This window comes from Talpa europaea (genome assembly GCF_964194135.1).
Source record: "Talpa europaea genome assembly, chromosome: 1".
Taxonomy (NCBI): domain Eukaryota; kingdom Metazoa; phylum Chordata; class Mammalia; order Eulipotyphla; family Talpidae; genus Talpa; species Talpa europaea.
In genome coordinates, this window is record NC_140073.1 from 22897080 (window position 1) to 22911112 (window position 14033).

Consider the following 14033-nt stretch of genomic DNA (forward strand, 5'->3'; position numbering starts at 1 on the left):
AGCTACAAGTTCTGCCCACACTCGAAGGGGATAGCCCTTCTCCAGTCCAAACTGAAGGTCTGGGGTTTTTGCCCTCCTGCGTCGCTGCCCTAAAAGCTATTTTTTGCATCTTCAGCACCATGAAGCTCATATTTCTCTCCTTAGATTTCTAGCCTTGTAGCGGTTCCTTTCTGCTGGTTTCTCTCTTACAAGAAGAGCACATTTAACTTCAGAATCAGCAAACACCTCGAGGGGGATTTGCACTGTGAGTTCCCCTCTCTGTAGGTCTCTCTTCTCCAGGATCTCTGTCTTTCAATTTAGGTCCATATTTCCAGCACAGCAAGACCACTGCCAGCCCTAGGTTGCTGCCATCCCTTCAGCCTTTATTCCCTGCATGATTAGTTGGCAAATACCCTGAGGAGAACCAGCAGTGGCAAATGCAAGGCTCACTTCAGTGTGTTACCCTGTCCCCAGGGTTGCAGAGTGTTAAGTCCCGCTGCCTTGATTATTTCCTCAGACCTTCAAACAGTTCTTTTACATTTTGTCTGACTTTCATAGTTGTTCTCAAACAGAGGACTTCTTCCCAACTAGTTATTCCATCATAGCAAGTAGCAGCAGTCATCTTTCCACTTAGCACATTTCATTAAATTTGTATGGAAATGAGAGAACACAGTCACATTGACAAAGCATTTTAAAATTGACAGGGAAATTGGCCCTGCTCATCCACTGCGGGGGAGGGTATGAATTGGTGCCACCTCTCTGGAGGGCATAAATTTGTATCAAAATCCTTAACAAAATCCTTAACATTCATTTGCCCTTTGACCCCACAATTCTGCTCCTAGGTATTTATCCTAAGAAAATAATCAAGGATGATTGTGAAGATTCATTTACAGAGATTCTAATCCCAGTCAACAAAATTGGAATCAAAATCCTCAATATGCAACAATAGAGGATTTGGGAAATTGTGATGCTTCAGTACAATGCAATATAATGAAATTCAACATCACAAATGATGTAGAAGGGTGTCTAAACATAATAATGATCTGTTAAGCATGTTCAGTAGGGTCCAGTTTAAGGATGTATATACAGATTAATAAATACGTATAAATAAACATAAGACTGGATGAATGTACATAGGTGGTCTTGGTGGGTTTTTAGTTTTCCCCTTTCATTTATGCGTGTTAAAAAATTTACGTTTGCCCTCAGAGAAAATTAGTACATGTTTAAAAATAAACTTATTGTCGATTAAGTCCAGCTAGGAATATTTTCTGGCAAACGTACTTTACACTGCACAGATGAGTTCTATCTATATTCACAGCCTCAGTAGCTTTACAGTTTCGTCAGACACAGTACCCACCTTGAAGATGCTCGTGAAACAGAAGAACTCCATGCAAATGTACTTTAAATTCCCACTAGTCAAATGGAAACAAAGGCTTCATTTGATTCTGTCAGTGTATGCCAAAGCTATGTTAATAAGGAGTTCTTGAACAAGTAAATAGGTTCGTAGCAGAGACCTGGATTATAAAGGAAGTTTTCTTGCCTAGAAAAAAAAAAATGTGATTTCCTTTGAAAACCAATGGTCAACATTTAATGTAAATGCTTATGTCAAGCTAAAAAAAAATATCTGAGGACCTCTTATCTTTGTTCTTTTTTTCTTTTTGTGTTTTTCTTAAAGGACCCTTCCAGGGTAGCCATTACCAACTATGAACTCTCAGGTCTCGAAGCTGCATCGTTGGAATGTCTGTTCCTTGGCGACATCCTCAGAGAATCAAAGAGTCGAGGACCGTCGCCACCGTGAGGCCTATGGGTACTTCTTGCCCATCCAGACGAGGTGGCAGGACAATGACCAATATGGCCACGTGAACAATGTCGTGTACTACAGCTACTTCGACACTATTATCAACCATTACCTTATCAGGTAGGTTTCTGGGGGTTCTTGCAGCCTCACATCCTCACATCAACCCTCTGACCTGCCCTTAGTTGACAATTCACAAAGGGCATGCTGGGAAGAGATAATTGCTATTTTTATCTGCTTTGCTTCTATTTTGTTGCAACAACTGAAAGTCAGGTGGTTCCAGAGAACAGGAAGACTGAGCTGTGAATGTGGCAGGTGTCAACCTGCTGCTCCTGCAGTCTCAGGTGTTGCTGTGTCTTGGCCCTTTGCAATAAATTGCCAGCAAACGTGGAAGCTTTGAGTCTCCAATAAGGATCTAAACAACAACACCTATAATCTTCAGACTCTGGGCCAGACATACACATCTGTGAGTAGACATGGACATTAGCCCTTATGGCCTTTTTCATTTGTGAGTAAAGCAGATGCTTTCCCTACAGAGGGCACATAAAGGGAGGAGGAAGAGTCAAGATGTTTCTTCTCACTTTTGAATGTCACCCTGTCACCGAGAGGTGTGTTTGGAAGATCGATTGGTATATACTTGGTTAATTTAGTTCTCTATGTGAACGATTGTGTCGTATTGAGATAGCTGTGCAAATTCTAGCTGTACCTTGCATCAGCTGTGCAGTTTTTATCCTTCTTTTTTTAACCTTATTGAATCTTCTATAAAAATAACTCCCATGTATGTTTTTTAAATTTTATTTTATTTTATATATTTTTACATCATTTTTCATTTTTGCACAATGTATGCATTTTCATCTTGGTTATATTTCCCATACAATTCCCACCCCCCCTTATTTTGACCCTTACCCCTCCTCTCCTCCCACCACCCCCCATAGTGTGTCTCTGGTTTATAGTTGCGTGTTGATTTTGATTTTTACATTATTATAATTAGTCTTTCTCCTGGGCCCTTATATAGGTTTTCTAAATTCCTGCTATGAGTGAGACCATCTGGTATTTTTCTTTTTCTTTCTGGCTTATTTCTCTGAGCATGATCCCTTCCAGCTCCACCCATGTTGCTGCAAATTGCATGAGTTTATCTGTTTTGATTGCTGAGTAATATTCCATTGTATGTATGTATCACATCTTCAGAGTGCAAACTGGTCCAACCACTGTGGAAAGCTGTGTGGAGATTCCTCAACCTGCTAAAAATGGAGCTTCCATATGATCCAGCAATTCCACTCCTAGGTATTTACCCAGAGGACACAGAATCATTAATTCAAAAGGACACCTGCACCCCTATGTTTATAGTAGCTCTATTTATAATAGCTAAGCTATGGAAATAACCCAAATGCCCCAAAACTCCCATCTGTTTAGAACTTCCTCAGTGTTGAGCTCTCTGAAGCACTTAACACAGATTTTCTTCTTTAATCCCAAGACAACTCAATGGGAGAGTAGCAGAAATGAACGTCCTGGACTGTACCCCTTGGAGTACACTGACCTGTCAACTGTCACCACCAACATCACCTTGCCTAAGAATTTTCTCTGGTCTTCAGAGCTCCTTTTCAGGCAGGTCAGAAGTGCAGGAAATTAATGCCTTCAGAAGCAGCCTTCAGGCCCTGGCTGGTGGGAGTTGGTGTGTGTGTCCCAGCTACCACACCTCTTGGATGAGGTAACAATGAACTGCACACGTTACACCATTGCCCAGGCTTCCCTCGTGGGATTAAACTTCAGATTCCAGAGTGGTGGTTTAAAAAATTTAACATTTAACATTTCCATCACCCCTTCTTCCCACTCCAAAACAAAACAAAACAAAACAAAACCTTTACCCCTCACTTTCCTCCCATACACTGGCAACCACTGATCTACTTTCTGTCTCTATCGATTTGTCTATTCTGGACATTTCATATAAATGGAATCAGACAATACATGGTCTTCTGTGACTAATTTCTTTGTAGGTTTCATCCTTGTTCCACGTTGCTGCATGTACCAGTATCTTTTTCCTTTTATGTCTGAATAATAATCTGTTGTGTGGATACTCAACATTTTGTTTATTCATGTATTAGTTGATGGACCCTTGGGTTGTTTCCACTTTTTAGCTATTATGAATAATGCTGCTTTGAATATTTACTTGCAAGTTTCTGTATAGACATGTTTTCAGGTCTGTTGGGTATAAACATAGAATGCTGGTAACTCTATGGTTAACTTTTTTTAAAAAAAGATTTATTTATTTATGCATACAAGAATTGGGGTGTAGGCCAGAGTTGTGGGGGTGAGAGGATTCACCAGAGACAGAGTGGGGGGCATAACAGGCAGATGTACTGAAATACACTGCTGAGGGGAGTGGTGGGCACGACAGGAGAGGTCTGCCTCTCCATGTGGTTTACCTCCCTGGCTGGATATCAAACTCATGTCATAGTAGCTGTTGATAGTTTGATAGATTGATAGCACTGTGTCTTTAACCCCTGTGCCACCAGGAAGGCCCTCTGTGGTTAACTTTTTAAGGAACCCTAAAACTACTTTCCACAGTAAATACACCAGCAATATATGAGGGTTTCAGTTTCTCTAATTCCTCAACAACCCTTGTTATTATTTATCCTTTTATTTTAACCTTTCAGTTGTGTGTGAAGTGGTATTTGATTTTGATTTGCATTTTCCTGATGACTAATGACATATCTTCAGGCATCTTTTCTTGTGCTTCTTGCCCTTTGGCATAGCTTCCTTGGCAGAATATCTGTCTGGATCCTTTTTCTGTTTTTCAGTTGGGTTATCTATATTTTTACAGTTGTGTTGTAAGAGGTGTTTTTTTTTTTTTTCGGTTAGTATGTTTTTAGTATGTTCTGGATAATATCTATCTATATATCTATCTATAATCTACAAAGACTTTTGTAGTGGGTTTTTTGACTTCCCTGCTTTGACACACAAATGTAATTATTTTTGGTAACAGAGCAGTAAATTTTAAAGATTTTTTAAAAAAAAATTTATACAAGAACCGGGGTACAGGCCAGATGTGCAGGAGGGTGAGAGGATTCACCAGAGACAGAGCAGGGAACAGAACAGGCAGACTGATGAAATACACTGCTGAGGGGAGCAGCAGGCGAGACAAGAGAGGTCTGCCGCACCATGTGGGATTCTCACTAGCCAGCTGGGATCGAACCCACGCTGCAGAGGCTGCAGACAGCTTCACAGTGTGGCGCTCAACCCCCTGCACCACCAGGGAGGCCCCCAGAGCAGTAAATTTTAGAATAACAAATACTTTTTTATTGGCTACTTTTCCTTCCTGCCTTTTTCTCACTTCCATTAGGAGTGCTTAGTCTACAAAACACACTGTATAATTCTCACTCACATTGCAGATTTGCTGGTAGGGGATTTAAATTTCTTCTTTTTTTCAAAAGGATCTATCTTTGTGTTGAAAGTGCCTGGTTCTCCTTGAGTGCTTTGTGGTCCTACATCTTCACACTAATCCCACTTTGTGTGCATCTGCCAGTAATTCCTCTAGAAGTAGCTCCTACTTGCTTACTTATGAATAATAAACTGTTTCTCTCTGCACTCATTTTAGCTTTTAGGTTATGGAAGTGTGCTTTATACTTTGAAATCCACAGCAGGAGGTAAAAACAGTATTTGAGGCTATTTGTAACTTCATATCATTTGTCACATAGAGAAACTTGACATGAATTTTCCAACCCATTCCAGGACGTGTCAGTCTCTTTTAGGAAGGGTCATCCTTTTCGCTTCCTTGGGTTGACTCTTAAGAATCATCGCAATCAGGTGAGACTTAGTGATGTATGTACTGGATTCTGGCTGCTGTAACAGAATGCCGCTGAGTGGGTAACATAAACAATAGAAATTTATTTCTCATAGTTCTGGAGAGTGGGAAGACCAGGTTAGGGTACCTACAAGTTGGAGCTCTGGAGAGGGCCCTCTTCCTGCTTTGGAGACAGCCACCATGTTACCGTCTTATGGCCAAAGTCTCTTTCTATGGGACATTAATCCCATCATGAGGGTTCGAACCTCATGACATCATGGAAACCTAAATATCTCCTTCCTAGAGTCATCCCATGGCAGTTTGAATTTCTACATAATGAATTTGGGGGACAATAAATCTGCAGTCCATAACATGACCTTAGTGCCTTTTGAATGTCTTCCCTTCACGGGAAGGGAAAGATGATATGCAGATAGTAACCGCTGAGACTGGGCAAGTTGTGGCAGTGTCATCCCAGTTTGTTGTAAGCTACTTCACCCATGTCTGCTTCTGCCAGTTTGGGGCATCAGGACCATGGTTAGCGATATGTAAGGAAGATTTCTTGCTGGCATAGAATGTCCTGCATCATGTGGAAGTCTCAGGTATGATACATTGACTCTGAAATTGAGAAAACATCCTCGCTGTTGTGGCCAGGGGCTTCCTAGTTATGACCAGAAAAAAAATGGGCTTTCTTTTCTACTTTCTCTAAGGGATCTGAAGATTGTTTAGTAGGTTGCTCTTTGACTATCAGAAGTCAAGCCAGTACTACATGCAGGTGTGAGGATGCAGGGAGTCCAGATGAGGAGAGGCAGCCTTGTTTCCCAGGGTAAAGCAGTGTGAGGAAGGACAGCTGCTCCCACCTGGCCTTCTAAGGATGGGCCGAACTCTACATGTGCCGGACACCCACGGGATTATCAATGAGCAACATCTTCATCTAGAACATTTCTTCTCTGGGCAGGGTATTCCTCAAAAAAAGGGGGCCAGGGAGTGGTGGAGGGTTTGGTGGGAAGGGTGAGAAGACAGCTGAAGAGGCCGCAGGCTGCCCACAGTGCCTATCACGTTGGCACGTGGAAGGGGTTAAGTCATTCTTGAACAGTTTATCGCTCATCAATTGTAATTAAATATGTTTATATTAAATTATGTTCTGTAATTAATGTAAAATCCTTTAGCCTATGCTGTTATTAGAACCAGATGCTGAAGTACCAACAATATTTCAACATGACTGTGCTGCCTCGCCAGCTGTCTAACTGTAATTACTTTAATCTCAGCTTGTTATCTAATTATCACCTTTGTAAAGGGAAAAGTACTCTCTAATGCTTACTGATTGTTTCAGATGATGATGAAGAGCGGGGAACAGCTGTCAGAGATCGTGGGCCCTGCTTATCACAGCGAAGGAACTTATCCTGAAGCCTATTCAGGGCCAAACTGCTCAGGATAGATGTCCCAGGAGGGAACCGGGGACTGGCCAGAGATGGGGATGCTTGGGTGCTGGTGGCTGAGGGTGCAGCACCTGTGGGTGAAGTGTCAGGTGTCACAGCCTCCGTGATGGCTGGGGACAATTTCCTTAATCCCTTAAGACTCAGTTGCCTCATCTGCAATATGGATATTAAATCTGAGCAATACTCAATCTACCTTAGAGGATTGTTGCAAAGATTAAATGAGATAATGCATAGGAAGCCCTCAACCCAGAGCTGGACAAAGTGTGCTTAATTACTTTAGTAAGTTGCACTTAGTTGACTTTGTAAATGTTAACTTTTCTTCTTTAAAAGATAGATCCCTGTTGGTTTTCTCCATTTCCATCCCTCATAGGTCAAGGCTTGCCCATGAGGTGTTAGTCCCTCCCCACCTCCAATTGTGTGCGTGTGTCTTTCCTGAGCGATTCCTGCGACCTCCCAAAGGTTGGGGCAGACACCCCAGGGGAGTAAGCCAGGACAGCACCGCCAGCCGCTGCAGCTGTGGCTGGAGTGCAAGTGGGGCTTCAGCAGAAGTGGGGCAGCGTCCGGTATGTATAAGGCACCTTTTCTGGGCAGCTTAGTCAGCGGCAGATGCTGAGAAGCAGTGGCTAAGGGGCCACCCACCGGTGCCACAAGGCCCAGGTTTTGATCCCGGTTCTACATTTTACTGATGTGTAACTGTTCCTCATTCCCTCCTCTCTCAAGTGAGGATCATTTTGGTACTTACCTTGGAGGCTGTTGTAAGGTGCAGAGTGTTTAGAAAAGGCCCCTGTTTTATGCTCAGCAGATGTCGGTTATTCATAGGTGCTCAGTAAATACTACAAGATTTTAACCGTGGCCTTTTATAAGTCAATGCTTCCACCTTTGCTTATTTTTTTAAAGTACACTCTTGCCAAATGGAGCTTGTACCTGACTAAAAAGGTGCATTTAAATGTCTTTTTTACTAAAAATAGAAAATAAGAAGGAAGAAGACACAAGCACCAATCTAATACTGCGACCGTAGTTACATGTGACATTAACCTCCGAGCTTCCTGGCACCTGAGAAAACGGGAGTAAGATGAGCTGCATAATTATCACGACCTGATAGATGAAAACATATTATTTCTTCCAGGAAAGCAGAATTGTTTCTCTCACGTTAAATTCTAAAAGGAATTTACCAAGGAGGCTTGAGCAGCACAATGAGAAGACTGTAAATGCCTGGAAAGAGGGACTCTGTTTTGGGCCAGACAGGGCTTGGCTTATGTAGGCGCTCAATGGAAGAAAGAATAATTTGAATGTTTTCAGCAGTAGATTTTCCTAAGAGCCGGGATCCTGCTTTTGATGGTTGATAGCAGAGTGATCAGAAGCGTTAGGGGCCACTGCGGAGGACAGAGGTGAAGGTCAGCCGCTGTGGGTGTGATTGGAGGGCAGGAGGGCAGGCTGAGGTCTTTCAGCAGCCCTGCTTGCTCAGAATGCAGCCCTCACTGCACCAGCCTCACTGCTTCTTTCTGGTGGTCTCTTTCCTTGCTCCCCCATCTAAGGGGACTTAATGATCAGGTTCTTTCTTTTCTGGTGAGGTGGGACTTACCCTGTGGCTCTCAGCCATCTTGAGATTTCCTTGCTGGGGTGGCCTTGAACTGTCTCCTCGGCCACACATCAAGACACCAGATGGGGCCAAAGCTGCAATTAACACGTGGATACTCTGTCAGTCTGAAGGTCTCAGTTAAAATATTATGATCTGTCTCCCTGAACCCAAGGAAATCTCATTATAAATAAAGTAATCTCATTTGTGGGTGTGTTCTATAACCCACAGGCTCGGAAATGCACAGCTATAGTGGGTCTGGGAAGTCGACTGTCAGATGAGTACATTGTGTGAAAATTGGGGCCGGAGGTCACCAGTCTCCTGATACACAAATCTCCCTCTGAGAATCTCATTTCATTCAGACTATCAGTTAGATTAGAAATACCCTAATTATCCCACTGAAATTAAATTACTTTATGTTAGGGTGATATAATGAACAACCATAAAAGGGATATATGCAACCAATCATCTTATTAGTCACAGTAAGACCAGACCATACACTAAGCGGACCTTGCTGATTATCGTCACGAGTCCCTGTCACACAAAAAGGTCGAAGGAAAGAGGAAAATGAGAGCAGTTAGCCTCAGGGCCCTGTGGCTGCTCTAGTGTTTGTTCTGGACAGGTGTGGGTTCCCACTGTGCTCCTGGGCTGGGTTGCTAAGTGTTTTCCCCAAAGGCTCTGCCTCTGGTCGCTTGGAGTGAAAGAGCAGCAAAGGATCCACTGTGTTCTCGACCTGACTCACCCCCCAATGGCTTTGTGGGGCCTCATAACTTAAGAATAAAACCAGGTATTCACTGCCCTTCACTTCTTTATTCCAGAAACATTCCCAGTACCTGCTATAGAGTTCTGTTGCTAGGGTACATTTGCCCACCTCAGAAAGACTAACCTCTATTAGTTGAATTTGTTAGAGTAAATAATTCTGACTGCCCCAGTTAATTACCCCCAAATCTCAGTGGCTTCACACAATAAAAGTATATTTTTTATTTAAATTGCTATCGAATGCAAGCCAGTGTATGTTTTGGGGAGGACAGGACAAACCCTGCTGGTGACCCTGTCACTGAATCAGTACCTCATGCTGGTTATTGTCAGTGCTGCTTCCTGTGCCACCAGGTATTTCCTAGAGAGGTGAAGGGATGTGCTGCCTGGTTAACAACTTACTGCCCCAGTGACAGCATCACACCTTAAAAATGACACTACTGGGTAATGCTAGGGTGGAAAGAGATCTGGGACAAGAGACTGTTGTCCTGAATTCCTGAGGTGGTTGTGCCGTTGACCTTGGGTAAGTCGGGTCTCTGCCACGGCAGGTGAGACCCTGAGCAGCTACTTCTTAATGTTTTTTTGACAAATAGCTCCTGGCCCCCACCCTTTCTCATATGACCTCCATGCGACAGCCAGAGAGATATTTTTCTAATCTTGTGATACTCTCTTTTCACCCTCATCCCTGCTTACAGCCCTTCTATGATAACCAATCTGCATTTCTAATAAAGGCACAATTCTTTTTTTAAATTTTATTTAATTTTATTTAATTTTATATATTTTTATATCATTTTCATTTTTGCACAATATATGCATTTTCATCTTGGTTATAGTCCCCATACAATTCCCACCCCACCCTTATTTTGACCCTACTCCCTCCTCCACACCCCTGCCCCCGTGGTATGTCTCTGGTTTATAGTTGCTTGTTGATTTTGATTTTTACTTTATTATAATTAGTCTTTTTCCTGGTCCCTTATTTAGGTTTTCTAAATTCCTGCTGTGAGTGAGACCATCTGGTATTTTTTTTTCTTTCTGGCTTATTTCTCTGAGCATGATCCTTTCCAGTTCTACCCATGTTGCAAATTGCATGAGTTTATCTGTTTTGATTGCTGAGTAATATTCCATGGTGTATATATACCACATCTTTTTTTTTTTTTTAATAGAGGCATGTTTATTTATTTGTTTGTTTGTTTGTATGTTTATACATGCACTGGGTACAGTTAGAAGCGCGGGAGGGTGAGAGAATTCACCAGAGCCAGAGCGGGGAGCAGAGCAGGCAGAAGAACCAAAGTACACTGCTGAGGGGTGAAGCGGGCGGCAGGAGAGGTCTGCGCACCATGTAGGACCCTCCTCCGGTAGCCGGGGAGCAGCCGGGGATCGAACCGGCGCCTCAGAGACCGCAGGCAGCTTCACAACCCAGCGCTCAACCGCTGCACCACCGGGGAGGCCCTATACCACATCTTCTTGATCCAGTCATCTATTTTTGGGCATTTGGGTTGTTTCCAAAGCTTAGCTATTGTAAATAGTGCTGCTGTAAACATAGGGGTGCAGGTATTTACCTTTGGGTAAATACCTAGGAGTGGAATTGCTGGATCATATGGAAGCTCCATCATTAGCAGGTTGAGGAATCTCCACACAGCTTTCCATTGTTGTTGGACCAGTTTGCACTCCCACCAGCAGTGTAGGAGAGATCCTTTTTCTCCACATCCTCACCAACATTTGTTGTAGCTAGTTATTTTAATATGAAGGCACAATTTTTTTGTTTATGTCTGCAAAGTGCTCAGGGACTAGCCCCTTTTCAGGGTCCTCAGGTGCCACACTCCCTTCCTCACCAAGCTTAATGAACCTATGCTGGCCTCCTGGCCTGTCCTCACCACGCACCTTTCTTTGTGGGCTTGCCCATTCCATGCCCTCTGCCTCCTGGGTTTCTCCTTCTTCTCTTGGTTAACTCATTCATACCTTTTAGTTATCAGCTGAAGGGTCACTTCCTTAGGGATGTTTTCCAGGTGCCCTGACCAGATCTAGTTCTTCTTTCCTGTACTCTGCCCACAGTAGAGCATTGTCAGAGTTGCAATATTGTGTTCATTGGCATAATGACTTGAATACCACCCTGCCTCTGTCATTTATTTGATTGCAGCAAATTAAAAACTGACTGGTGGCTTGGTCCCTTGCTTAATGCCACATCATGCATAGTGTCTAGCACATAGTAGGTGCTGATACATGTTTCTTGCATGAATGAATGAACAATTTGGGTTGTTTGGAGATATTAGTCAATACGACTTGTCACTAAAATGCCATCTATTTGATTCTCTGTAAAGCTACAGACAATTTGGAAACAGGATCCCTATATTCTTGAGAGGGGGCCCCCAAGTGAAAATGGTGTAGTATTCAATTATCTTTGTCAGCTTGACTTCATCATTTCTCCTGGAAATCTTATTAGAGCCCAGAAGCCCCATAGCCTTCCAAAGCCTTTTCTTTACAACTCATACATCTGGGCGATCAATAAGCAGCTGGGGACCCCTAGGAGCCCAGATATAGTAAAGCCTGGTTTGTGGTACACAGCCTTTGGCGAGGAGAGTGGGGGAGGAGAAGACTACTAATCATGTAGCAATGACTCCAGTGTTCTGATTGACTAGTTTCTTTCTCAGGTTAAGGGAGGGGCTGTGTCATCCCTGAGTGTCTAGACACGGAAGTCAGAGGAAAGTTCGGTTGCCCCACGAGAGCCTCAGCTTCTTAGGATTCACAGCATGCAGCCACCTCTCAGGTCTGAACAGAGTGAGGTATGAAGTCATTTCCAAAGCAGCATCTATGAAATTCCATTACACGGTGCTTTTCAATTGAAGGGGAAAGACCTTTGCAGAAACTAATTTGCAGTTGCTTTAATCATGGCGCTCCGAGACGACACTTTCTCCATCGCTGCAGCTAGAAAGGCTCACACTGGTTTTGCAGATTGGACTCCACTCCCCACCCCTCCTCAGCTACTGGATTCCTTCAGGGATTGTGTACATCCTCTAATTTTTGCAATTTTTGAGACAAAAAGGAAGTAATTATATTCATTCCTCCCGGTGAATGTAAATGTTTTGGAATCAGAACCCATTTGAAAACACTCAGAGTTAAATCAAAGCAAATGGAATGCGCTTGAGGAAGGGGATCATCGTGGATTTTTTTCTCTCCTGCCAGACTCTCCTGCCTCCCAGGGACTACCTCTTGGGTTCCTTTGTTCCTTTAGTCACTGACACCACTGTGGTTATTCTTTCTTTGTTTTTAAAAGATTTATTTATGTATGCACACAAGAACTGGGGTACAGGCCAGAGGTGTGGGGTGGGGCGGGTGAGAGGTTTCACCAGAGACAGAGTGGGGAAAAGAACAGGCAGATTGACTGAAATACGCTGCTGAGGGGAGCAGTGGATGAATCAGGAGGGGTCTGCTGCACCATATGGGTAACCTCTCTGACCGGGAATCAAACTCATGCCACAGTGGCCGCCAACAGCTTCATAGTGCTGTGCCTTAACCCTTTGTGCCACCAGGGAGGCCCACCACTGAGGTTTTTCTTAGCCTGGAGAAGCCAGCCAAGAATCATAGACAGTAAAAAGCACTTGCTTAGGAGTCAGGGACCTGGGTCTGGTGTCAGGCCTCCTATTTAACACACGTGATCCTTTAGGAAATGCATTGATTTTAGAGGATCTCATTCACCAAAGGAAGACAATACCCCTTTCCTTGAGGGCCACATGGTGTTTGGTAGGAATGTGGGATGAAATAAAACACACAGAAAGCACGTGAGGTCTACGCAAAGGAAGAGGTGTCAGTTTTTTTGGTGACTTCGGTTTGTCCAAGGTTACTTATCAAACAGCAGTTGCCTCAGTCAAAAGATCCTTGTGCTGACCCCAAAGTCCCCAGAATAAATTTGACAGTGGCTTGAAATCTGTTGAAATCTCTCTGGCTCAAAACTTTGTGGCTCCTGGAAATCACCTGTGAAAAAAGAAAGATTCCACAGCAGTGACCCTGGTGTCAACATCCGGAGTGTGTCTGGGGACCAGTGCCCCATGGCAGAGGTTTTTTTAGGTGTCTCCCTCTCTGTGATGTCCTTTATGGCAACACAGTCTATAAAGCTGCTTATTGGAGATCTCTGGACTCTGTAGAATCCTTTCAGTAAATCTTATTCCTAAACTAGCCAGATTCCATGTGTGTGGATTGCAGCCAAAAAACCCTGATTAAATATACATATGTGTGTTTTAACCCTTACAATAACCCCTTTGAAGCAATGTCTGTATTGATGGTATTTTATGATAATATGATAATGAAACTGAAGTACAGGGGTTGGGAGGCACACAAGCTGAGTAGCTGAGTAGATATTTCAAAGTCAGACCTTAGGACCCGAGTGTCTGGGCTTGTTCCCTGGGGCCAGGTGAGCTTAAAGGTACTGAGGGGGCTCCGGTGTAAATAAACTACAGGAGAAAGGGGGCACTCCGTGACAAGCCCTTGTGCCAACCCTGCTAATAAATGCCAAGTTCTTTGTGCACTAGAGTTATGTGGTACAAGGGCAGGTGCTGTGGCCCTGGTGTCTAGTGGTAAAGGCTAGTTAGCCCACGGCATGTCCCACAGTACTGTGAAGCAGCAAGTAATTTCTGGCATTGTTCATTTTTGTGCAATATATGATTTCCCCCCTCAGGTGTCGTCCCCGTGGTTCTCTCACCACCATTGCAACTGTGA

General features: G+C 43.5%; 1 protein-coding gene across 1 annotated transcript in view; it reads left to right on the forward strand.

Moving 5' to 3' along the window:
- Positions 1-1682: 1682 nt before the first annotated feature.
- LOC311173075 (uncharacterized protein) overlaps positions 1683-14033 on the forward strand; it is a gene marked incomplete at both ends in the record, with an annotated part of 60016 nt that continues 47665 nt past the window's right edge. The window contains one exon of the mRNA XM_084236804.1: positions 1683-1897. Within this exon, the coding sequence (XP_084092930.1) occupies positions 1683-1897 (215 nt within the window). The remainder of the gene's footprint in view (positions 1898-14033) is intronic.